Source organism: Rhipicephalus microplus, chromosome 4 (assembly GCF_043290135.1).
Source record: "Rhipicephalus microplus isolate Deutch F79 chromosome 4, USDA_Rmic, whole genome shotgun sequence".
In the NCBI taxonomy this organism is placed as follows: domain Eukaryota; kingdom Metazoa; phylum Arthropoda; class Arachnida; order Ixodida; family Ixodidae; genus Rhipicephalus; species Rhipicephalus microplus.
Genome location: NC_134703.1, coordinates 228,251,332 through 228,276,999, shown reverse-complemented (window position 1 = coordinate 228,276,999; position 25,668 = coordinate 228,251,332). Strand labels below are relative to the sequence as shown.

The window sequence follows — 25,668 nt, the reverse complement described above, 5'->3', positions numbered from 1 at the left end:
GCGCCGTAGTACTCTATAGGGATCGAAGTAGCGGTGAAGTAACTTTTCCGAGTGGCCCCTTTTGCGAACGGGGATACACAGCCAGACGAGATCACCGGGTTGGTAAATGACATGGCGATGATGGGAGTTGTACCTCTACGAGTCGATTCGTTGTTAATTTCGGATCCGCTTGAGTGCAAGCTGGCGGGCCGCGTCGGCGAGCCGGATAAAGTCGTTCGCATCAGTAGTAATATCGGTCGTGTCAGGCAACAGCATGGCATCAAGCATCGTAATTGCTTCTCGGCCGTGAAGCAACCGGAATGGAGTGAAACCCGTAGTCTCTTGAACCGAAGTGTTGTAAGCGAACGTTACATATGACAAAATTGCATCCCAGTTTTTGTGATCACGGTCGACGTACATAGATAGCATGTCAGCGAGCGCCTTGTTTAATCTCTCCGTCAGACCGTTGGTTTGTGGATAGTATGCGGTTGTTTTGCGATGAGCTGTTCCACTAAGTCTCGTGACGTCTTGCATCAATTGGGCTGTAAAGGCTGTTCCACGGTCAGTGATGAGAACTGTTGGCGCTCCATGGCGGAGGACGATGTTGTTGATGAAAAAATACGCAACCTCATTGGCGGTGCCTCGTTGTAGGGCTTTCGTTTCGCGGTACCTCGTTAAATAGTCAGTAGCGACTACGATCTAGCGGTTGCCATCATGTGACTTCAGGAAGGGCCCAAGCAAGTCCATGCCGATTCGTTCAAACGGTTGTGACGGGGGTGCAACAGGCTGTAACAAACCAGCAGGGCGCACAGGTGGGGCTTTACGGCGCTGGCACGTTTTGACGTAATGCTTGACATCCTGGGTGAACTTTGGCCAGTAGTAGTGAGTCCGAATCCGGGCAAGGGTACGTGCGAATCCTAGGTGGCCGGAGGAAGGCTCGTCGTGGCAGGCAGATAAAATCTCAGCACGTAGCCCTGGTGGAACGACGAGGAGGTACTCAGTCGCATAAGGTTCGAAGTTCTTTTTGTAGACGATGTCGTTGCGGAGACAAAATGACCCTGAACGTGCAAATGCCGATGGTGGACTCGAGCTGAGACCTTGAAGGTATTTGATAAGTTGTTGGATCTCTGAATCATTCCACTGTTGTTGGGCCAAGTCAGATTCACTGACTGCACAAAGAAAATGGCCATCGGTATCATCGTCCCTCGATGTTGTCGCGAGGGGTGCGCGCGAAAGGCAATCAGCATCAGTGTGCCTGCGGCCCGACTTGTAGACGACTGTAACCTCAAATTCTTGAAGGCGTAAGCTCCACCTCCCGAGGCGCCCTGAAGGGTCCTTGAGATTGGCCAGCCAACAGAGGGCATGATGGTCCGTAACTACTCTGAATGGACGGCCATACAGATACGGTCGGAACTTTGTTATCGCCCAAATAACAGCAAGACATTCCTTCTCCGTGGTCGAGTAGTTAGTTTCCGCAGATGACAAAATGCGGCTAGCATAAGCGATGGGACGTTCAGCGCCGTCTTGCCACTGGACGAGTACTGCACCAAGACCGATGTTGCTTGCGTCAGTGTGAAGTTCAGTGGTGGCATCTTCATCAAAGTGCCTCAGTAAGGGTTCACTCTGAAGGCACTGCTGAAGCTGGGAAAAAGCGGCTCTCTGCTCTGGACCCCACACAAAAGGAGTATCCTCCTTCGTTAAATGGGTAAGGGGTTCAGCGATGTTGGCAAAGCTCTGGAGACAAAGCGCCTGTAGTAGGCGCAGAGACCCAAAAACCGGCGCAAATCCCGTTTGTTCGAAGGTGGAGAAAATGCAGCAACAGCCATGGTCTTTTCTGGGTCTGGTCTAATGCCATCGTGACTGATAAGGTGGCCGAGGAACTTTAGTTCTTCGTAGCCGAAATGACACTTCTCCGGTTTTAGAGATAGGCCTGCGGATCGAATAGCGACGAAGACGGACTGAAGTCGTTGTAAATATTGCTCAAATGTTTTGGAAAAAACAACGACGTCGTCTAAATACACGAGGCAGGATTCCCCCTTCAGACCGAACAGGACGGTGTCCATCATCCTTTGGAACATTGCCGGTGCAGAGCACAATCCAAATGATAACACTTTAAATTCGTAGAGGCCATCGGGAGTTATGAATGCTGTTTTTTCCCTGTCACGTTAATCGACCTCAATCTGCCAGTAGCCGCTGCGTAAATTCATTGAGGAAAAATATCGGGCATGTCGAAGTCGATCCAGTGAATCATCTATGCGTGGGAGAGGGTAGACGTCTCTCTTCGTCACTTTGTTGAGCTTCCGGTAATCGACGCAAAATCGAAGAGTGCCGTCTTTCTTTTTAACAAGTACGACGGGTGACGCCCATGGACTGTTCGAGGGTTGGATGACGTCGTCGTCGAGCATCTGTTTCACTTGAAAACGTATTGCCTCTTGTTCTTTTTGCGACATGCAGTAAGCGTGCTGTCGAACAGGCCGTTCGGTAGGGTCCGTTATAATTCGGTGCTTCACGGTTGGGGTCTGCTTGATTTGGGAGGTCGACGCAAAGCAATCACTATATAAACATAACATCATGCGTATCTGCTGTTGCTGCGCACAGGATAGCTGGCAATTCACGTCAACTGTACTGGCTAATGCACTGTTACCTTCGGCAGCAGTGGCAATCGGAGCGATAGTGGAACATTCTTCGTCATCGGTGGCTTCAAAGTTCGCGATTGCTGTTCGCTTTGCCAAGTGTTGGTACTGGCCGCCGAAATTCGTGATCAGAAGCTGAGTCTTCCGATGTTTCAGTTTGACGATAGCACGCGCGACACAAATCTGCCGAGCCAAGAGCACCGAGAGGTTAGTTTCCGCGATGCCACTACTCTTGTTGTCACAGTCGCTCTCCACCGTTACCAACATACTGGCTCGCGGCAGCAGTGCGATGGTGTCGTCAGCAATTCGAAGTGTTGTGGTCAGCGCAACTGCATCCTTTCGTAAGGCTGTATGGTCGTTAGATAACGTTATGAGCAGGTCGCGAAGGTTAATAATGGCTCCATGCTCGCGGAGAAAATCCATTCCAAGAATCAGGTTTTGGGAACATTCGCGCAATACAACGAAGGAAACAATGTACGTCGACTCACGAATTCGGAGGCGGGCAGTGCACATTCCTAGCGGTGTCAATAGATGACCTCCCGCAGTCCGGAGGTTGGTTCATGTCCCCAAGGTGTCGTTACCTTTCTTAGCTGAGCAGCGAGGTCAGCGCTTATAACAGAATAATCGGCACCCGTATCTACCAAAGCGGTCAGTGGGTGGTTGTCGACAAGAACAGAGATACGAGCAGAGACCCGTTTGTTGTCGATGGCACACGTCGGTGAAAGAATGTCGTCGGATGTCGGCAGGCAAATCGGGGGAGGGTCTTGTAACGGTCAATCAACAGCGGCCTCACCCCCAGAGGTCGCCGTTCTTAGTTTCCCCGGCGCGGGCCTGTGGATCTAGGCGATCTTCCTGCAAGGACGTCCGCAAAGGTTGATTGTTGGCCAGGTGACGTGGAACGCCGTGGAGATGGTGAGCGGGATTGGCGACGCGGAAGGGTTGAGGATCGTTGGCTTGCCAAGTATTCGGCGATAGCACGGGGCCGCTCACCATCTCTGGGTCGACGAGCATCCGGACGAAAGCCGGGAAGACCCATGTGCCTGTAGGCGCACTCACGGTAGATGTGACCTGCTTCACCACAGTGATAACATAGAGGCCGGTTGTCGGGAGCACGCCATACACTGGATTTCCGTGTAAGAGATCGGTTGCCGTACTGCGGTGGTCCCGAGTAGAACGACGGTGCCGTCTGCAGGGGGGACGGACGGGACGGATAGCCAACAGCCGGTGCAGGAGTACGTAGTGCTTCCGCGTACGTTAATAGCGGAGCTTCGGCTGGACGCAGGGCCGTCATGGGTTGGACTTCGGCTGCACGCAGAGTCGTCATGGGGTGCACCAGCTGCCGGACCTCTTCGCGAACGACATCCGTTAGAGCAGCAACATGGGGCAGAGAAGACACCACGTGCAGCTTTTGCAGCTCCTCGCGCACAATACTGCGCACGAGCTCCATCAGGTCTTTTACAGTCGTGACGTCAGGTGTTGGTAGGGCCGACGACACTGACGAAAGACTGCCAGGACGCTCATACTGGTACGAACGCTGCCTTAGCATTCTCTCCATTGTCGTGGCTTCGCGGAGGAAATCCCCTACAGTGCTGGGAGGGTTCCGCACTAGTCCCGCGAACAGCTGCTCTTTCACTCCCCGCATTAGGAGGCGCACCTTCTTCTCTTCCATCATTGAGGAGTCGGCCCGCCTGAACAGCCGTGTCATGTCCTCAACGAACATGGCAACACTCTCGTTCGGACGCTGGTTTCGGGAATTGAGGAGCCGTTCCGATTGCTCCTTTCGGTCAGAGCTTCGGAAGGTATTTCGCAACTGGTTGCGGAACTCTGGCCAGGTTGTCATAGTGGCTTCATGGTTTTCGAACCAAGTGCGCGCAGAGTCCTCGAGATAAAAGTAGACATACTGAAGCTTTCGCTGCTCGTTCCACTCGTTGACGCTGCCGCAACGGTTGTAGTCGTCAAGCCAGTCGTCGACGTCCTCATAAGGGTCACCGTGGAACGGCTTCGGAGTACGCGGGACGTTGAAGAACCATGGAGGAGGCAGCGTTGATGTTTCTTGGGTTTGCGTTCCCGCACTAGCCATAGTACTGCCGAGTTGTGGAAATGGTCCGAATTCAGGAGGTAGGCCTAGTTGTCGCCTGCTGCGCCGTAGGTCAGCTGGTTCTTCCAAGTCGCGACTAGTGTCGGGACCTTGCTGCTGATTGCAGTGAATACAACACTACCCAGCACCTCCACCAGAAAATGTCACGTGATTACAGAACGACCACAACGTCTGTTCACAGGAGCAGCACTGGACGTCGAGCCGAACCGAACGTTAGAGCACGAGCACCCCAACCGTCCTCTTCTTCTTTCACACCATGGCACATACTCGCATTGGCATGGCTAAACGTCGTTCCATACCTGTGGCAATATATACCACTTCTGTCACATGACCTGGCAGGTAAAATAGCAAAAAACAAAAATGGGGCTTTAAAACAATTTACCTCAGATCAAATCTTCAGAGTGCTCATGAGGTATGAAAATTCTTTTTTTGTTAACATTATGAAGGGTGCGCTTACGCATTCCTTCCCACTTCTCCTAATGTGAAACACCTCTATCAGCTCTCTGGTGGTCCGATGTGGATAAAACAATAGCATTCCAAACAGGTTTCAATCGCACGAACTGCAATGTTTGGGTAAGTGTGAACTATCTTTGGTGTCCAACGATCTCCTATGTCCTTAACGAGGACTACAGTTGTCCGCCACTACCAGCGTCCGTAACTACTATCGCGTAAAATGAGCAGAAAAAACAACAACTAAGTAAATGAAAAACACCATAGGCACAGTGGGATTCAAACCCGGGTCTCCTGCATGCCAAACCAGTATTCTACTACAGAGCCACGCCAGTGCTTGGCCTTCCTTAGGCAGGCTTGATGCTGAGAAAAGAATCACATTAATAAGAGTGATAAAGTGCTTTAAAACAGCAAAGCAATAACCAGGCATCCCACAAGGCAAATTGTGTAATGAGGGGATCATCGAATGCTCCAACCCATTAAAAAAGTTCAGGCATAATTCTTCATCTTCATCAGCCACCTCGTAAAAAATTGCACAAAATTCCTTGCAAGTGTGTAGCAGGTATCATGCTCTTCCAAAGGATAACAAAGGATGGCATAGTGAATGCCTCCATACTACACAAAAATTATAATCTGAGGCATAACGGGTACCCTCTCAGTGTGCTTGCAGCACTCATGCAGTGTATAATAAAGGCTCTGAAGGGCCACTCTTCATACTTTCGCTGTGACTGTGCTCTGCTATCCGTGCAGGCCTGGTGTTTATTTTTTATTCTTAATTACATGAGAAAAAGGGGAACAAGTATCTAGTTCAAGTTTTATTACTTCAGAAAGGATTGGGCATTTTGTTTTTATTGCCCAATAAAGGCTGGCAAACTATTACTTGCCTGGAAAAAGGGGTTCTCCTGTGCCAGCTGCTGGCGCATGCTGTCAAGTAAACCCTCGACAGTGGTGAAACGGCCAGAGAGGACACCCGCACCAGCCTCCAGCTCTAGCTCAGGCACATGCACAGTGCATGTTTCAGACTTTAGTAAATCCCGTGCCAAGTCTGCAGGCTCCAGGACACGCAGCTCAATTTGCACCCCTTGTGGCTCTATGCCTGCACCACTCTTCACTTCGTTGGTACGGTGGCCGCAACGATCACACGAGGTCGCCATGATCACTACCTCTTTGAAGTGCGGCACCTGCATAATACAGCACCTTGAAATTTGCTGCACACAAAAACGCACCGAAGTGAAAACACAATTGAAGTCTTAACAGTTACAGTGCTGCTCGGTTTGGGTTCAAGGTCCACTATGTTAGTCGTCCTTGAAATTCAGTAAGACTTCTTGGTTGTTCACACATGCCAAAATCATTGCACAACAAAGGAACACGCACAGAGGTGAGCACCACGAGTTGGTGCTTGTTGTGTTCTATCGTTCCTCTGGCTTTCATGCTATACTGCTTTCTATCCTAGCCATATGTCATGACATGGCATCCCAAACAAATCAGCGCGCCTCATGAAAGACTATCACAACAACACAACCGAATTTTTTTTGTGGCAATGAAAAGAAAGATAAAAGTGCATCAAACTGTCTTTACGATTAGTAGATCCTACTAGTACTGAAAATGTAAGGTTCTTAGAACTGTTTGTGCTTTTGCTCCTCAGCTTTAAAAAAACAGACACCTGTTGTGATGGTTAACGGGACGTTCGTCACTATGTTTGCCTATAGCGGACGAGAAAGCATTAACATGAACTTTTTATTTCATGGCATGGGTGGAACGGCTGACGACGCACGGATACGCTACCATGTGCAGCGCCGTTTAGTCGGACGTCGCGGCCAACCCAGCAGTCAGGGTCGCAACTCCGGAGGTCCTGGATCAGGCCACGGCTCATGACGACCACACCCGGTAGGCCTCGTCCACGAATCTGCTCCCGGCCACTGCACTCAGGCAGGAGCCGTTCGGCAGGTCTCGGCCTTGGACCTTGAACAGACACACCGGAGCTCGACCTGGCCGACACGTACGGGTCGCACGTCCGGCTCAGGAACGCTGCCAGGAACTCGTCCTCTCGAGCGGCACACCGTTTCGTCTGCCTTCGTGGCCTCAACTCTCGAGCTGCAGTGGCGGAGATGCCTTGACCAGCGCGACCTCGGACCTCGTTTCCAAGCTTTTGATCACCTTCCGGGCGTAGCGGTTCCACGTGCGGGTTCTGGCTAGCACAGCACCGTCTGTGCCGTGCTGAAATGCTGCTCACTACAGCTGCGGTGCGGCAGCTCACTCACCGGCGTTCGTCGCCTTGGCCAGGGCACAGCCAGGTACCCTCGGGTGCGCACCTCGTGAGCTCGCGGCCCACTTCCGAGGCTGCTGCGTCGCTCGGTACGGCTCGGCACCACTCGGCGATCCTTGATTCAGCCAGCAACTCCCCTGGCATCTGAATCTTCGGCCACCCTGAACCTCGCCCGGCTCCATGGTCCTCCGTACACACGCCCGCGTCTCGCCCGGCAGAACATCTCGCTCGTCCCTTGCCGAAGTGCGACGCTCTGGTGACATTGGCGCTTGATGGCGTAGGTGCGACTACGGAGCAGTCAACCCGCATAGGAGACGCGATGCTCCATGCGGGGAATAGCCAGCCCGTCCAGCGAAGAGCGTGCGCCGAGACGCGATGCTCGACGCAACCGTGACCATTAGCCAGGCCACGTTCATCGCTGTGTTCAACGGCTGACCGCGGAGACGCCTCGCCGAGATCCGCGATGCCCTCGCCAAGGAAGAGAACAGCAGGCCAGGCCGCGCCCCGAGATGCAGCACTCGTGCCGGCAATGCCGCCCAAGCTGGTGGTTGGACGGCAGCAGCGTGGACGGCCGCGTTCCCTGGCCGGGACCTCGATCGCCTGCGTCCGACGCTTCGGCCCGCTGTCTCCCGTCTGCCGCTGCTCCGGCTCGTCCCCAGCCACAAAGCCTACTGCCACGTAATGGTCACACGTGGCCCAATCGTGGCACGCCACCTCTATGGGCCACCACTGGTCATGAGCTGATTGGCGCACAGTTGACTCGTAATCGCACGTGTCTTCTTCTCTTCTTCATTTCTTGTTGTCGCCTTCGTGCCACCTGCTCTCCGCTCGTCTTCTTCAGTTCTGGTTTGATGCTCATCGGCGTCTTTAAGTCCTTTCCTTACAATATCCCCCTGCTCAAGAAAGTTGTTTAGGGGGAAAACAACTTTTCTCAAACAACAATGAACAGACGCCGCTCTTCGAGGAGGAGCCTTTCAGCCTCCATGCGAGCTATTTCACGCTCATGCTCCGCCTGTGCTGCTAGACGTGCCTCCTCTCGATCTTTCGCTATCTGGTTCCTCATTTCTTTTTTTCTCAGTGCTCACCCATGCCAGCAAAGCCTCTCCACTCAGTTCCATCTCCTTCCCTAGCTCAACTAACTTTCTCTCGTCGTCCATTCTCGTCCGCCACACACAAACAACGTGAGGCTCTCAGATGTAACGCGAGAGCTTAATCCTGGCAGGCTCGCCATTTATTGTGATGGTTAACGGGACGTTCGTCACTATGTTTGCGTTTACTGGTGGCACAATTTCTTTTCATGTCAATTCACCCTTTCCCTAACAGAATGAACTTCTGTAAATAATGTTTTTTTTTGCTATGTTTTCGCTTTTGGGTACTCCACCTCGCGCGCTTGTGAAAAGTTGTTTTCCCCCTAAACAACTTTCTTGAGCAGGGGGATATTTGTAAGGAATGGACACAAAAGTGCTGTGTTTAGGTACGATTTGTGGCTAAAAGGACTTGCAAGCGCCGAGGAACGCCAAACCGAAACTAAAGAAGACGAGCGGAGGGCAGGTGGCACGAAGGCGATAACAAGAAATGGAAAAGAAGAAGAGAAGAAGAAGGAACGTGGAAAAAAGCGAGCTCGAGCGTGGAGGCCACGAAGGCAGACGAAGCAGTGCGCCGCTCGAGAGGACGAGTGCCTGGGAGCGTTCCTGAGCCGGACGTGGGACCCGTACGTGTCGGCTAGGTCGAGCTCCGGCGTGTTCGCTCGGGGTCGAGTCCGCCGGCCGGTACAAGGTGCAAGGACGGGGCCTGCTGAACGGCTCCTGCCTGGGTGCAGTGGCCGGGAGCAGGTTCGTGGCGAGGCCTACCGGGCGTGGTCCTCGTGAGCCGGGGCCTGACCCTGAACCTCAGGAGTTGCGACCCTGACTGCTGGCCGCGACGTCTGACTAAACGGCGCTGCACACGGTAGCGCATCCGTGTGCCGTCAGCCGTTCCAGCCGCTCCAGCCGTGCCACCTTTGCCCTCGCGCACGTCGACGATCGCATCATGTCGGGACGACGGGGACCCAAACTGTGAGGCAGCGTTTTTCTCTTGCGAACTGAGAACTCTACGCGCTGGACTCGGAGTAAGCGTAGCCGCGAGCTCCCCGCATGCTAGAGGTCTGACTCTCGTACATGTTGCGTGACGCGTGGCGTGTAGGGTTGGACATATAGTTTTATTTTCACCTGCCACTTCGTTCTCTAGTGTATAATATAACGCTTCTTTTGTTCGCATCCATTGTTGATGTGAATCCTTTCTCGTCCGCTGTCAACAAACACAGTGACGAACGTCCTTAACCATCACACCTGTGTTAAACACCCAAGCATGGCCGCATAAACGGTATTTACTCGTGTAATCCTCACACTTTTTTTGTGTGAAAAATTGATGAAAATTTTGGGGTCCAAGAATTACGTGAAGAAACCTTTTTGCAAAAACGTATGGAGCAGGAGAAAAAAAAAACGAAGTGGCCCCAAACTGAGATTTTTCCCACCTTACTTAAAGAATACAGCTACAGGTTCAACACAAGGCAGGAAATCATCGTGTGGCAGCAGAAATATCTACGGACCATTCAAGAAAGGCAAAACGGTACGTAGAGCTACTGCTTTGTTTTGTTAGACAGAGTTATAAATGTCAACGATTTCAATTAAAACACAAATTCAGCAGTAAAAATTCAGACTTGAAAGAGTAGCAAGAGGAAATGAGAATGAAAGTTCTCATACCGGTGAATATTAAACTTTTCATTCACCTGTCCTCATACATTTGTATTTTTTTAATGGCTTGCTTCTGCATTTGTGGCTCTTGTATTTTTCCTGTTATTCTGGTTATTCAAGTAAACGCACAAGTATGTATCGACGTGTTCTAATGAAGTATGGATAGCTCTGTATAAGGTATTTTGTTATTCTGGTGAGTTGGTACCTTCTGCAAACATTTTTTATATTTGTATTTTTCAGTACCACTGAGGAACTGCAAATATCTGCCTGCCAGGTAGAATGATATTAGACTCACATTATCAATGTCTCTTGTCTCAACTGAACCCTATTGTTAAAAACAGAAATCCGTCTCTTGATTTTGTAGGTCTATACACTACCTTGACGAGACTAGGCTGAATGCAGGACTCGTCAAAGAGAAGATGTGGGAGGACACCATTGTGTCATCACGTGAGAACGCCTTTCGCAAGGGTCTCGAACTGGGCCTCATGCACCGAGCGGCAAAACTGGTCAGCTCATTGTCCTTCATGCTGGAAGGGAAAATGGCTTTGTGGATTGGGCACCTGTCATTTTCCGGGCGAAAAAGAGTGTTTACCAAACTTTTACCGAACATTGAGCCACGGGGCGTAATTGTCAAGGACAATGGTTCGTATTATAGCGTACAGCTAAATAAGTTGCCCTTCACATCGTCACGCAAGACTGAGAGTCAGTCTTGATTGACTCAAAAAAACATTCCGTGGTTTAATGCCCCGTTAAAGCCTGAGCTCATTCCGCTAGTTAACCAAAACAAGCCCCGCTTTTATGGATAGCGGACTGCTGCTCTAGCCAAGGTTGCTGGTCACGGCATTGCTTGGCTTCCTCCTTTCCATTGTGAATTCTCTATTGAAATGGTATCAAGCCAGGAATGGAATGGAATGGAATGGAATGAAAAAACTTTATTTTATTTATCAGGCCAGGTCTAGGGGTATATTGTAGCCAACAATGGGTTGTTCACTCTTGCTGGAGTTGGAAAACTTCTGGACAAAGCCATTGCACTTGTGACTCCAGAAAATTGGGCACACGACTGCGCTCACGTGGTGCATCTTGAAGAGAATGCCTGGGAATAGGATGGTGCAATAGAAAGCATGCTGTGAGATCTGACTCCAACAGCTGCAGTAGCAGTAGTGTCAGTGAATTGTGTGGTTTAGAGGAACTCTGATGAACCTGGTGAGCACTGGCTTATGTGCTGCTGATTGTCCGTGAGATGTGATGTATTCCTTTTTGATACTGAACAGCTTGGGAGTATGCTCTGTCATTTTAAAAAGAGAGGGCATGCAAACGAGGACACAAGAAGGAAATCAAGACAAGAGAGGATAAGCACTACCCACTTACGTGATTCTGGTCGCATGCAGTACCAGTGCTGTGTGTGCGTTTCTTCTCTAAAAGTTTCATCTTTTTTTGCGCTGATAAATCTGTCTAAATAGCCAAGCAATCATTTAGTATGCTTGTAGACAGCCTGCGAGTTAGTCTTTTGATTGTCAGTTGTAAGCGTCCTTCACACATAAAACGGCACCTGAGGAGAGCAAGCACTGCTGAGTGGTGCATCACATGTCTTGTTTCACCCGAAAGAAATGGTAGCAAAATTTTTATTACAACTCAAGAGACCATGAAGAGCCTTTCCAATTAGCTGTTACTAGGTGAATGAATTAACAAAACAAGACTGGAAAAATTATAGCTCGAGAGCTGCGAGACAGAAGCGACTTCCAGAAATGTCTAGTCTCATCATTTGTAACTGTTCCAAAAAAAATACCACCATCAGTTACACTCCATAAGTAGATAATATTTACTGCCGACTTGCGCAGCTTTTGTTTGCCTCTTTGACTACACAGGTTAATTGCTTAAAGGGACCGTCTACCGTCCTTCATTGCTCTCCTGTTTTGTGTCTCAATAAAAACCGTATCATGTGAAGTATCTAACCTTGAAATGGTTTTTCTGGAAAGTGTGCAGAAATTTTTGAAACAGAATTTTTGTGTTTCTGTCTCTTTTCATTGGTGGCATGAATGACCACAACATTGGTCGGTGCCGATGGAAGCCGAAAACTGAAACCCCGCGTGCGCTTTTTGTAGGCTTTATCAAGAATTTTTTACTAACAAAACAAATACTTTAGTGGTCCTTTTAGGCAAGCACACACGTTTTTGTTGTTCTCATGAGCGACAGAGGACGTTGTGCTCGCATTTCTCTGCCGTTCGCCGACAGGCATGCAGGCAAGTGAACACACACACCGCCAGCAGCGCTACCGGGCAGCTATTTGAATGCGTGGGAATAAAAAAGCAAAAATTAGACTCTGGCGCAACCTAAAGCAGCCTCAAAAGCATAAAATACAATTTCAAGTTTTACTTCTTTGTTTTTAAGCAAACTGAATCTTCCCGCGAGGATTTCTTGTCCTACCAATAGACTGTCAAGATTGACCACATTCGCTATTGGGTGATGCTAGTGGTCACCTTTTATCAACTTTCAACATCAAGTTAAAATTATAATTCCTTTTTTCTGGTACAAAAGCACACTAGTTGCCATTTATGTGATGAACGATCTTTGCATTTATGCTACAATCAGAAATTTTTTTCCGAGCGGTAGAGAGTTCTTTTAAATAAATGGGCACATTCAGCGCAAATACTTTTTCAAGTTCAGTTTTACAGGGCCAAATAACAACGTCTTAAAGAAATACACATAGTAATGCATGTAATGTGAAGTTCTTCCTGTACATTGTAGTCAGGTACTTCATATAGGTGCTCATGGTGTCATAAATGTTTCGGTACATATACACGACTGTCTAGCTTTCATAGATTAAGTTGGCTTGAAAGAAGTGGACACAGTAATAAAGGTTCGTTCCTGTGACTGGCGTGTGTGTGTGTGTATGTGTGTGATTTAAGCCAGCTGATTATGCAAGAAATATATTACAAAACACCTCGTTTTAGCTGCTGCAGTTTTTCATGTCACACAATTTATTTCTCCTAACAAAAACAGGCCATGGTAGCCTTGTGTGTTCAAGGGGTTTCCTTGCAGTCGGGGGTGAAAGTGGGCTTCAGTCTTTTGGAGCAGCTTTGGGAGCAGGAATAATTCAGTTTTGGAGCAGCTTTGGAGCAGTTAAAAAGGAGTTTTGAAGCACCGCTCAAGCAGCAAAAGGTGTATTTTGGAGCATCTAAATTTAGTTTTGGAGCAGATTTCTCGGGCCATATATAACTGTTCATAAGCATTTCTGCTTTCTGTAAAATTCAGTTGTGTTTAGTAATCATTCAATGCTGATCAACTGACCAGATTCAACCGAAATTCATTTCATATATATTAAACCTTATAACATCACAGTTGAAAGCGCAGCAACTCAAAGAAAAAACATAAGCGACGCTTTAGACAGCTGCTAGATCTCACATAAATGAAAAAACTTAATAAAATGTGATTAAAATACCACATCCAAGATGAAAAGCAACTGAAGACTAGATGAGTTAATATAATAAAAGTTGTCTCATAATTAAACAGATAGGTCTCTGTAAAAAAAAATGTAAAAAAAAAACTTACGTTCTGGTCATTGAAGTGCCACAGCCAACATGAAAACCACGAAAAAATTTAGATGCGCTCACTGCGCCATTGTGATAGGCAATTACACAAAAATTTCTTTGTTATGATAGAAATTATATGGACACTCTACGGGTTTTTGCCCTCGCAGCCATGTTCCGTGTAAACTACAAGTTGGTCCCATTCCTCGCACATCATACGTTCTACCCCCCGTGTAAAATTGCACAAGCTGGGGTAATGAGCGCTATTCAAGCAGTGATTAAACGATATGGCTGATCTCAGTCGCTCGGAGAGCGCACGTGTTAGCATCCCATACCGGGTCAGATCTGCCGTCGAATGCTCAAGCAGAGAGAAAACACCCTGCTCTTTTTGAACGAGTGCTAAAAGACGTGGGGGAAAGGGGGGGTCGCTCAAGCAGCAGTGGTGAACTTTGATTCTAATCAAGGGCATAGTGCGATAGCTGGCGCGTGCAATATCAGCAAGCATCAGAGCACAGCTCGTAAACTGTTCTACGTGGTGCCCTCTAAACAGGAAGGGATTGTGTGATAAGAGCATTTCTCCCTGGAGCGGACATACTTTTTCTCTTACAGCAGCACTTTACGGCTGTCAATGTCGCGATGTGGGATCCAAAAGAGTTCGCTGTCAGCCTTCAAGGCAGCAGTCGCTGTTTTCATGAGTGAACTATTCATTTGAGCTAGCCTGTGCCAAGAAAACGAAATGTTACTCTACAAGAAATACACGGTGGATGTAGAGTGCCAGCAGCCAACACAGAGCGTCGGCCGTCGATAATCTGCCACGCAGCAAAGTGCGCCGGCATATATACATGTGGACCGAAGATTCCAACATTATCGCTAGCGACCACGTAAGTTCCAGAGCAGCCTGTAATGTATGCCTTGTGCGCGTAATCTCATTGGAAAGTTCCAAAATTATCTAGATGGTCTCCAGTCATTCGGGCGCGGTTTGCGCAAGGCAGCGTGACATGTAATGGTGCAGTAACAAAAATTGAAAGAAAGAAGCACGTGCGGCATTACCATTCCAGCATTACAAACGGTTGCTATTGCAGTCATTGCTTTGCCAACTACACTGATTTCATTTTTTTTTTTTTTTTTCAGTTTATATGCCGAAAAGTTCACTGTGCCATTGCCGAGCGCGTGCTGTGCTCTGCGGTTGCTCGGCAACAGTGCGGAGAGTTTTTTTTTCAACAACACTGCCATTTTTATAGTTTGTCTAACAGCTTTGCTGTTAAAACGTATATAGAGTCACATAATGAGGTATGCACACAAACACCACCTTAACAAGATTCATGCATTCTGTTCACGACCCAACCGTACTAATCTGATATGGACACGGTTGCGTCCTTTGTGTAGTCCACGCGTGTAGCTCGGCCAAGGATGATACTTGACTGAATTCGGCATTACACGTGCAAATTGCCGTTTAGGCACAGCAAGTCAGATTGACGCAGAATGGCGCGATTGGTGCAGCACTTCCACCCCTGGGAATAGTGTGTGTGAATACCGACCACAGTTTCGAAAATGAATTTTATTGTAATGTAGAGAGAAGAGGGATGGTGTAATCACCAGGCTGAGTATGACTCAAAATGCTGGTGTTGGACAAAGTTAGCTAATTAAATGTGCATTACAATTTTGAGAACCCATTATTGCAGGCAAAATGATAGGTGACCACTTATTTTCTAACTTTGGAACCAGCGCTAATTGTGTAGTTGTTCAGAAAGCATGACATTTCCGACGTGCAGGGGTTTACATGCCTTTTTGTTCCAAGTAAGTAACCTAACAAGTGCAACATACAATTGCTATTCAAAGGTGTACATAAGTGGCGCCACGCAATATTGTGAGAAATGACCACATTTCTGTACGGTTTTAATGAAGGAGATGAAAATGAGCAGCGGTTGGGACTGAGCAAAAGATTCATGGGTTCTGCAGTGGCGCGAGGTCGCCGCTATACGTTTTCTGAGCTACGAAATGTATTGGCCACCAGTGCCTTTTGATGCCGGTGTAACTTAATGAATGCGATCTGAATTTCACCTCGTGCCGCAGAATGTGCGAGCTGCTCTTCAGTATACCGCGCCTGCACTATGTAAGCCCGCTACAGACACAATTTTCAGCTCTAGATGAGTTTATATAACCGTGAATTCCCTAAAAATTACAGCCCTGAAAATATTCACACCCTTTCTGAATGACACAGAACGACACTGACAAATTAAGCGTAGGGAACAAAACGCCAATATGCCTGCACGTTTGGTAATCATAGTTGAACGCAACCAACGAAGGAGCACATGTGAAGAAACAAACAGCAGGAAATACACATCAGTCATGCCAAAACTGAAACTGAAACAAGTTTATCGAGAACTACTTTGGCAAAGTAACAAAAAGCAGTTAGCTCCCTCCTTGTAGCTTTCCCTTCATTGCCCCAAAAAGTTGTCTCCGAGTATGGTAGACAAAGTTATTCGAGCCCAGGCGCGCTTCATGCCTCACTGGCAAAAGAAATCCTCTAACTATCATCACTTTATTGCCATCAAAATCCAATCAAACACCATGACTTTCGAAAGAAAACAAAAATAGGCATGCTGGCATGTAAATGACATGTTATAAAGTGATGTCGGTCATTATCGAACTGCTTGGGACGCTCTAGTGGTAAATGCGCCTTCTGTTCGCCATTTCCTCCTTCCTCTCTTTTATTTGCTCTTTATGAGCTTCCAAGTGGGAGGAATAAATGAGTACCTGTCAACTGCGTGGTGTCTTACTTAGTACACACATTGTGTGCGTAGAAACTATGCAACACATCAGCATCGGTTTTTATATGCCAGTACCTTTTTGTAAACAATTCCAATTTTGTCGACACCAGAGTGCTATAAACAACCGAATAATAAGTGGACACCTAAATGTCGAGCAACAAGACCGACAGCACTTTTTTAGAAACAAACAGATGCCATCAACACCACGAAATCGAGACTGCGCCTACCGCAACAGACAAGCGGTAGTCTCTGCAACACCATAAACACGCCGCGAGTGAAAAAAAGCAAAGATAAAAAATTACGCAGTCCAGGAAAAATTATGTCTCCAAAGCATGCCAACACTTGCTTACCCAGAACAAAAGGTGCCGAAAACATACCACATCAACCACACGGGACGCGTTTGCATCGTTGCACATTATCATGTTTGACCCTGAACGCATCGAAACCTTCCAGGGCGTCTCACAGACTCATTTTCTACCTAGACTGCATCACTTGATACGTGTTACAGAGCACCAGACCGGAAAGCCAACTGCAACTGCAACACGCGAACACTGTACATATAAACGCTAAGCTTCACACACGCCAGTGGGTTGCCCGACCATGGACAGTGCCGCCCGCATGCTTAAAATTAATTATATTCATGGCAGTACAGGCATTAGGCAGTAGACACGATGCTTTACCATTCATAATTTGAAAATACTTACCGAATGTTATCCACCCTATTCTTATTCTTCTAGTTATTTCGCTTTCAAAGTCAGACCCCACGGTTACTATCTATGAAGTCAGACCTTGAGAAAACACACACAGTGCTTGCTATAGCGTTGAAATATGATGCCCCCCCCCCCCCCATTAAGAGCGTTGGCTTGTGCACAGTTGACACTTGCAGCACGTTGCTCAACAACCAAGAAGTAACAACTGTGACAGTGGTTAATTTACACTCATCTTGTGGATACATGTGTGTTCTTTTCTAGCATCCTTCTTTGTGTTTAAGCAGCACACTTCCATAGTTGAGCTGTGACAGTTGTTCATCATCACTTGTGCTGTGCGCTTTTTTTTTCTCGTGCGTCCTTTCTGCTTGAGCGGCGCATTGCATGTATGGAGTCGCTTGCCTTTCTTCGTGTGACATTATAATTTCTTGCTATCGCATTCACTGCTTTACCCTTGCCACAAAGCTAACTTTTTCTTTTTCACATGCATTTTTGCAAAATAAGACCATGTGCCCCCCCCCCCCCCCCCCGCCGTATTACTGCTTCTGAAATGGGGAGTTCGACAGGTTGACACACCGATCTACCACATTTAGGAGGTCGCCATGTTGAAATGAGAGTGCACTCCTCACGAAATTCAAGAATTTTTAAGGATATCAAAAATTTCCGGGACTTTCAAGGGCCTTGAAAATGCATTTTTCAAATTCGAGGGCTTTCAAGGACTTCAACGACTTGTATGCACCCTGTTCAAGGCCCTCGTCCGCGGATATCTTTCGAGCTCAGTGTAGCGAACCGGTTCACAATCAAGACGTACGGCTCATTGCGCCTGCAAATCCAGTTCAGACGCCTATGCCGGGACCTTCCTTCAAATTTTGTCACACCCCACGACGCTGAGCCAATAATACACTCGGACTTTTTGGTACACAATAACCTCCTTTTTGACTGCCGCCATGATCGTCTCATCGATGCGACAACAGGACATTTTTCGCCATGCCAGCAAACAACCACCTACCAACCAAGCATCAAAGTGCTCAGTTTTGATAGTCACTCGCTGTACCATGCCATCCTCGCCGAATTTCTCAGCTTGACGCGACCCAGCGGACTGCCAGACAAAGTGCAGCACACCACCGTGCACCACATCCGAACCACTCCAGGCATCCCAGTTTTCTGCTGCACCCATCGCCTTGCCCCAGACCCAGCCAAGGCAGAGTTCGAAACCATGCTCCGAAAAGACATCGCCCGTCTAGCCTTCGCCCGCCTTCGGTGCCCTCAGCACACGCACTATCTCGGACAGATACCACATCCACCACATACAGGAATTTGCCCATCTCATCCGCGGCTGCCCTGTCTTCTCCGTGCTAGACTTGGTGATGGCTTACACGCAGATAGCTGTCAATCCAGATGACGTCCCGAAAACTGCAACAACCACCATGTTTGGCTTGTTCAAATTTCCCTTCAAAAGCTTTGGCCGAAGTAACGCAGGACAAATGTTAAGTGCTTCATCGACGAAGTTGTCCATGGCTTCGGCTTCTGTTTTGTCCATTTTGGCGACATATTGGTCTTTTCACGTGACCCCCGAGGAACCCCACGGGCACCTTCGTCTGTTGCTTCAACTCCTCGACGGCCACGGTCTGCTTGTCAACATCCAGAAGAGCACGCTCGGTGCTCTTCTTTGGTCTTTTCACGTCACCCCGAGGAACCCCACGGGCACCTACGTCTGTTGCTCCAACGCCTCGACGGCCACGGTCTGCTTGTCAACATCCAGAAGAGCACCAAGCGTAAAAACACGCACTTCTATTTCACTGTTATTTCTTTTGTACTGCTTATTTTTAGCAAAAAATATCTATATGCTCCGTATACTTAATCCTGAGTTTCTTGTTCTCTTCTCGCGCTCTGCAATATTTAATGCTTATTTGCTGTATTTGAACAATGTAAACTTCTTTGTTTTTTAGCCTCACACTACATTGCATGCTACAAATGTAAACAACTCCCCTCTTTGATGAGCTCAATACCTTGGGGTAATGAAATAAGTAAAAAAATAGATTAACGAATAAATTATTTCAGCCCTAACATCTGTAGTTGCACAACATAATATGACCATTAAGCAGTCCAGGCTCGCTCCTGACAATCAGTTTTGAAGGTACAAGTCTCACTATGTTAGTGAAATATCACATTGTCTACTGAAGTCTAGCATACATTTTACTCTGCCTAAGGTGAAAGTGGTGATAAAAGCGCATAAATTGATGCACTGATTACCATAAACGTTGTTAGAATTTCATGCCATCATGAACTCCCATTGCAACGAATATAGCATTCAGATATTTACGCGAAAACTTTACGACAACTCGTGCTCTGTTTGTTTTACTGTGATAAAAGTTGCATGCTCTTCGCGAAATGTAACTGCCAGTGATGAACGTGCTGCTCCAAAAGAGAAATGTTCCTCCGCACTGCTCTATATTTCATTTCATTTTATTTATTTACGATGAAATGGTGTGGAAGACCAGGGGAAAAAAGCTGATAAATCAGCTTGAGGGTATCCTGGCCACCCTACATGTATTGCAGTATAACGGAAAAATTTCATACACGTGTAATATATTGCACACGACTATCCCCTATGCAGAAAAGAAACGTGCTTGCATAGACATTATAAAGGAACATTTAAAAAAATAATTTTTCTTAGAAAAACAACGAAAAACAAATCGACGACGTGGCTTGAAGGAAAGTTTATGGTAAAGATATTGTGGTGAAAAGTCTCTGCAGTTCTTATAAATGAGGTTATTTTGTATATTTGTGAGTAACTGCTCTGAAATGACGTTGGGAAAACTAAAAACAATGAAGTTACACCATGTGACCATCCAGCAAGCCCAAATGAAAAAAAAAAAAAGCTGTACTTTGGCCTAGTATACAGCTTGTATGGTAGCTGTATACTAGCCACACGCTACACATACTCGCATTTTCTATATATATCTGATATATTTGTATATTTGTGCCTTACAAGCAGACTATTTTGGTGAAATGTGTGCGAGACTTCTTAGTTGTACTAGCCACTGATGTGACAACTGTCATATATGACTGATTGTGTAGTATCGTACGTAGGTGCGAAGAAAAGACACTTCAGGGCAGGAATAAGACTGAATGTTTATTCAAGAGGCTGCTTTTATACCCTGGCCAGAGGGCCAGAGCATGCGCCGTGGGGAGGGGTGAAGGCACATGTTGTCGGCATTTCATCTCGGCTTCTCGCGTCTGCATCTGAGGATGAACGATACATCACTTCCTCACCCCTGAGCTAGAACTTATCCGGGGCTTTTGGGCCCGAGTGGAGCGTCAGAATCGGATTGGTTCTGTTGGCTCTGAACCTGCTGGCTCGATTCCACCTTCAGACGTTGGCTCCCCCTGCACAGACTGACTGGCTTGCAGGGCGTGGCTGCTAGTTGTCTGTCCCCAACGGAAGAGAGGGGCCCTTTCGGAGATGAGCGCTCCAGTGTCATGGGCGTCTCGAAGGGTTCTTTCTTAACCGGCGTCGATGAGGCCCGGACTCGTACTTGATTCAGGTGCCTCTGCTGCACCCCCCTTGGTGTGTTGACAGTTAACAATCCTTTGCCTTCGATTGTTGTCACGGTACCTGGAAGCCAACTTTGACCTGACTGACCATATTGTCGACTCCAAACCTGTATTCCTAGAGCATACTCTTTTTTTCCTGGGCTTGGAGCTCCGCTGACGCTAGCCCTCTTTGCCTCATTTTCCTTTGCAAAGAAATTGTTTAGGCGGGTCTGTGGCTGGAATCCCAGAAGTGTTTCTGCGGGCGACTGCTCTTCTTGGGTCGACATGGTCCCGTAACGTAAAAAAAAAATTTAGAAAGACGGCTTTGTAGCGTTACCATCCGATTTTTTTTTTCAGGCTCTCTTTGATGGTGCGCACTGCCAGATTGTTTGATTGCGGGCAATATGGGGCTGTTGTTACGTGGCGCACACCATTTTCCCGAAGAAACCGTGCTGTCTCTGCACTGGTGAATTGTGGAACATTGTCCGACACGACAGTCCATGATAGGCCATTGCAGTGTTTACACTAAGGGACCTCTTTCTGTATACCTTTCCCTATATGCAACTCCCCACCCAATTACGCTCAATAAACTGAAATTGAAGAGCGCGAGCGACAATGCCCCTAGGTACATCCACTGCTGTTTCCACCGTGACCGTCTTCATTGACACTGCCTCTATCCACTTAGTCTTGGCGTCGACACGAACGAAGGTCATATGTCCTTCCACGGGACCGGCAAAATCTATGTGTGACGGTACCAACGTGCGTTGTTTTTCGGCCAATTTACTAGAACCTGCGCTGAGGGCATGGGTAAACAATGCACGCACTATGGACACCGTTTTGCAAGCATCTCAATATCGTTGTCTATTCATAAAGTGTCAACTATCTTAGGATGCTTCACAAGTCCGTTTTTTTTGTTAGTATGGCCTGTTGTGTCGATAAGTTTTTGTTTTTTGATGCGCATGTATGCTCCATGTGTACTGAAAAAGTGCTATCACGTGAATGAATCTGCTGCACATGCGTAGTTGCTCTGTCGAAGCGGGCTAACCTGTGTATATATTCGTGCCTTTCCTTTATTAAATCTTTAGTCTGCATTCTTCTTGCGCTGCGAGTAATCCAAAATGAACTATCATCAACTAGCCCAGATTTCACTTCTTGATCACTGTCTGACCCTGGGTACCAGAAAATCGAGTGCATGAGATTCTTCATTGCTGTGATGCCTGCATGCATGTCATGCAGCTCTTTTAAAATAAAATTTCGAGCAGCTTTTTAAGAAGAACCACACGGTGACCCCAATACAGTATCCCTTTACTCACGGTCAATTCTTGTCTCCATGCAAAATATAGTTGATACTGTTAATCGTCTGCCGCCCCCAGATGCTTGGGCCAGCCTTGCAGGATCCAAGTCTTTACTTGCTTAAGTATGCAGTCTTTCCTGGTGTGATCAGACACATCTGTGGTGACAAAACAATGTCATCTAGCGCCTGTGCATGCAGGACATAATCGGCAAGTTCTTCTTCACTGCCATCATCACGGACAGGCAAAGGCAAGCGGCTCAGAGCATCACCATTCGCATTCAGCTCCCCCTTTCTGTATTCCAAATCATACTGAAATGCTGCTGAGAGTAGCGCCCAACATTGAATTTGCGCCCATGCCATTTGCGGGATGGGTTTGTCTGGACTCATTAAGCCAGTCAAAGGGTAGTGATCGGTCACCAGAGTGAACTTATTGGCAAACAAATAATCTCGGAATTAGACAGCACCAAAAACCAGAGCTACTGCCTCATTTTCTAACTGTGAATAGTTACGTTCTGCCGACGTAACAGTTCTGTAGTGGAAAGCGATAGGATGATCCAACCCTTTAACGCGATGAGACAAAACTGCGCCTATTCCTTCCGCCGACGTATCACACTCAAGCCGCAGGGGCTTCTGAGGATCATAATTCACAAGAAAGTTTGCATTAATCATGGTGCGCTTGGTTTCTCAGAATACTGTCCCCTGTGTGTCCCTCCCAACACCAGGGTACTGCTTTTGACAACAGGCGGTGTAACAGAGCCAAAGTGGTTGACAAATTTGATAGAAACTTCAAGTCACCAGTTCTAGGAATGATTTAAGCAGGCTTACCGAGGTCGGTGGTGGTGCCACCAGCACGGCTTCTACGTTGTCCTGAAGGGGGTGAAGGCCTCTTGCGACGATTCAATGCCCAAGAAATACCACATCTTTTTCCCGGAAACGACACTTCCCTTTGTTCAGCGTGAGGCCATTCAGCCGCAGTCCTTCCAGCACTTGGCATAGCAGCGTGGTATTGTGCGCTTTTTTCGCTACAATAATGTCGTCCACGTAAACTTTAATCCCGGGTAACCCCTGTTGTACCGTTTCTATGCACCGCTGAAACAGCGCAGGCACTGTGGCAATACCCTAAGCCGAGCGGTTGTAACAGAAGAGGCCCTTGTGCGTATTCAGCAAGGCTATCTTTTTGGCATCATCATCCAGAGCAAGTTGGCTGTATGCGTCCGGTAAGTCGAGCGTGCTATATATCTCGCTTTCTGCTAGCATCGCAAAGATGTTTTCTATTTTTGGAAGGGGGTACTGTTCTGTTGTTGTCTTTAGATTGACCGTCAGCTTCAATCTCCACATAGCCGAATGTCTCTGTTCTTCTTCACTACCGGCTCTACTGGCGTAGCACATTCAGCCACGCTCACCGAGGACAGCACTCCCACTTTCACTAGTCGGGTGATTTCGGCGGATGCTTGCGCTTTCATGGCGTACGGAACTGTTCGAGCCTCCAGAAATCGAGGTTGAGCGCCTTCCTGGAGGTATAGTTTCACCGGTCGCCCCTTACAGCATCCAAGGTTCCCAAAGCAGTCTGAAAATTCGTCAACAAGTGCGGTGAGCTTACTGTCGACGTGCACAACATTCACTGTAGACGACATGCCTCTCTCTAAAAGGAAGACACCTGCTTTGCGGAATTCCTCCTTCGTGTCTCTTCCACACAGCAGGGGCCCTTGATGGTCCGCCACTATAAGAGAACTGCTCACCGTTACTGGACCAAGCTGTACCTTCATGTCCACGTTGCCCCAGACCAGCAACAGTTCCAGGAAACATGAGAGACATATGGGGGTTTTCTGTAAAGCCGGCCACCACTTGCAGTGTTTCTTGTACATGCTTTAAGAATTACACTTACTGGTGATCCCGTATAGAAAATCATTCGCAGTCGGCGGTCTTCCCCCATTAAGGTGTGCTCAATTGGCTGCACTAAGCACCTATTGGCCAAACTGTGTGCGACTAGAGCATACAAAACATTTTCGCATTTCGTTCCGTCGACGGTGAACATTCCCAACGTGGGGGCATGGGATCTTTTGCAGGCCCTGCAAGATGTCCGTTGCCACATTGACGGCAGATGGAACCGCGATGTCGACACAACGCCGTTGTATGCGGCCCTTTGCATCTGTCGCATAAGAGACTAGGACTGCGTGATAGGTCGTTTTTCCTATTTCCTTCCTTGCTGCTGTTTCTGTACCATCTTGACGCCACCGCCTGCAGTTAGTGCATATGGAGCTTGCATGCCGCGAGCGTCTTCGTTCACTTTTTCAGAAGCTGTGACAAATTCTTCAGCTTCTTCACAAGTCAAATTCTTGCAGCCCAGCAAGCACTGGCGCGCTTCATCGTTCCGAATCCCACAAATGATTCAGTCCTGCAACATACGGTCCAGTGTCATTCCCAAATTACAATTTACGGCTAGTCTTCTCAACTCAGCAATGTAGTCTCGGACGCTTTCTGGATCTTCTTGCCTTGGCGCGAAAAAGATATAGCTTGAGGCTATTTCGTTTTGTTGAGGGTTGAAATGGTCTTCCAGGTGTTTTACTACATCGTCATTTGTCATAGAGCCCTTTCAAAATCCGGACGACACTGTTGCTCTATGACAAAACTAGTAGGGCCCGGCGTTTAGCTGTGTCGGTAATCTTGTTGCCCTCAAAGTAGGCTTGCAAGTGTACACGATATGTACTCCAGCTACTCACAGCCTCGTCGAAGGCTGGTGGTCGAGATACCATTACTCTGGTGTCAGAATCGAAGTGTGTTCAATTATCCCATCATCGTTGCCACTATAGTATCGTACGTAGATGCAAGAAAAAGACGCTTCATGGCAGGAACAAGACTGAATATTTATTCAAAAGGCTACTTTTATACCCTGGCCAGAGGGCCCGAGCATGCGCTGTGGCAAGGGGTGAAGGCGCATGTTGTCGGCATGCTTCTCGCATCTGCATCTGAGGATCAACGATATATCAAATTGCATTTAGAACTTTTGTCAACATTGACCTTGTTTATGTCTCAAGAACAAATATTTTAAATGTATTTAGCTTGATTTTAGAAAATTTCAATGCTGGTTACTTTCACAAAATATGAATATTGCACTTACTTGGTGCTCAAAGAACATTCATCTGCTATTTATAGTTCTTGCAATTTGCCCGGCGAAAATGTGTAACAGGGAATCCAAATGGTTTCAACTGGCATGAACTGGGATCAACTGGTCGCAGATGCAGGCCAACTGGTTTTCAGCTGGGAATGAACTGGGAACAGTTGGTCCCAGTTGTAAGTGGTTCCAGTTAGTAGCTGGTCCCAGTTACAGCTCAACTGGCCGCCAATGGGGACCGTCACCAGTTGAACTGGAAGCTCTTGGTCAAAGTTGTGTTCTAACTGGAAGTGCAACATGTTCTGGTTTTACGCTTCTTCATAGTGAAAGATGAAAAAAAGAATGAACTCTATTGTGTATGGTACTGAGAATTGTTGCAACTCAAGAAATGGGCTTTATCCATGTTTTTTTTTTTTTTGTCTATACGCACGGAAGTGTACCAAACCACCAGCCAAGTGTAAGACACATAGGATGGTAAGAAAATGAGTGTCTCATGGCTTACAAATCTATTACCCTATTTTTTGCTCATTCTCAGTTCGTTTTTTTTTTTAACCTGACTCGA

The 25,668-nt window shown here is 47.5% G+C and overlaps 1 protein-coding gene across 1 annotated transcript in view; it reads right to left on the bottom strand.

Moving 5' to 3' along the window:
• Positions 1-25,668, bottom strand: part of Zpr1 (zinc finger protein Zpr1) — an 82,168-nt gene that overhangs the window by 20,100 nt on the left and 36,400 nt on the right. The window contains exon 2 of the mRNA XM_037423580.2: positions 6,045-6,341. Within this exon, the coding sequence (XP_037279477.1) occupies positions 6,045-6,341 (297 nt within the window). The remainder of the gene's footprint in view (positions 1-6,044; positions 6,342-25,668) is intronic.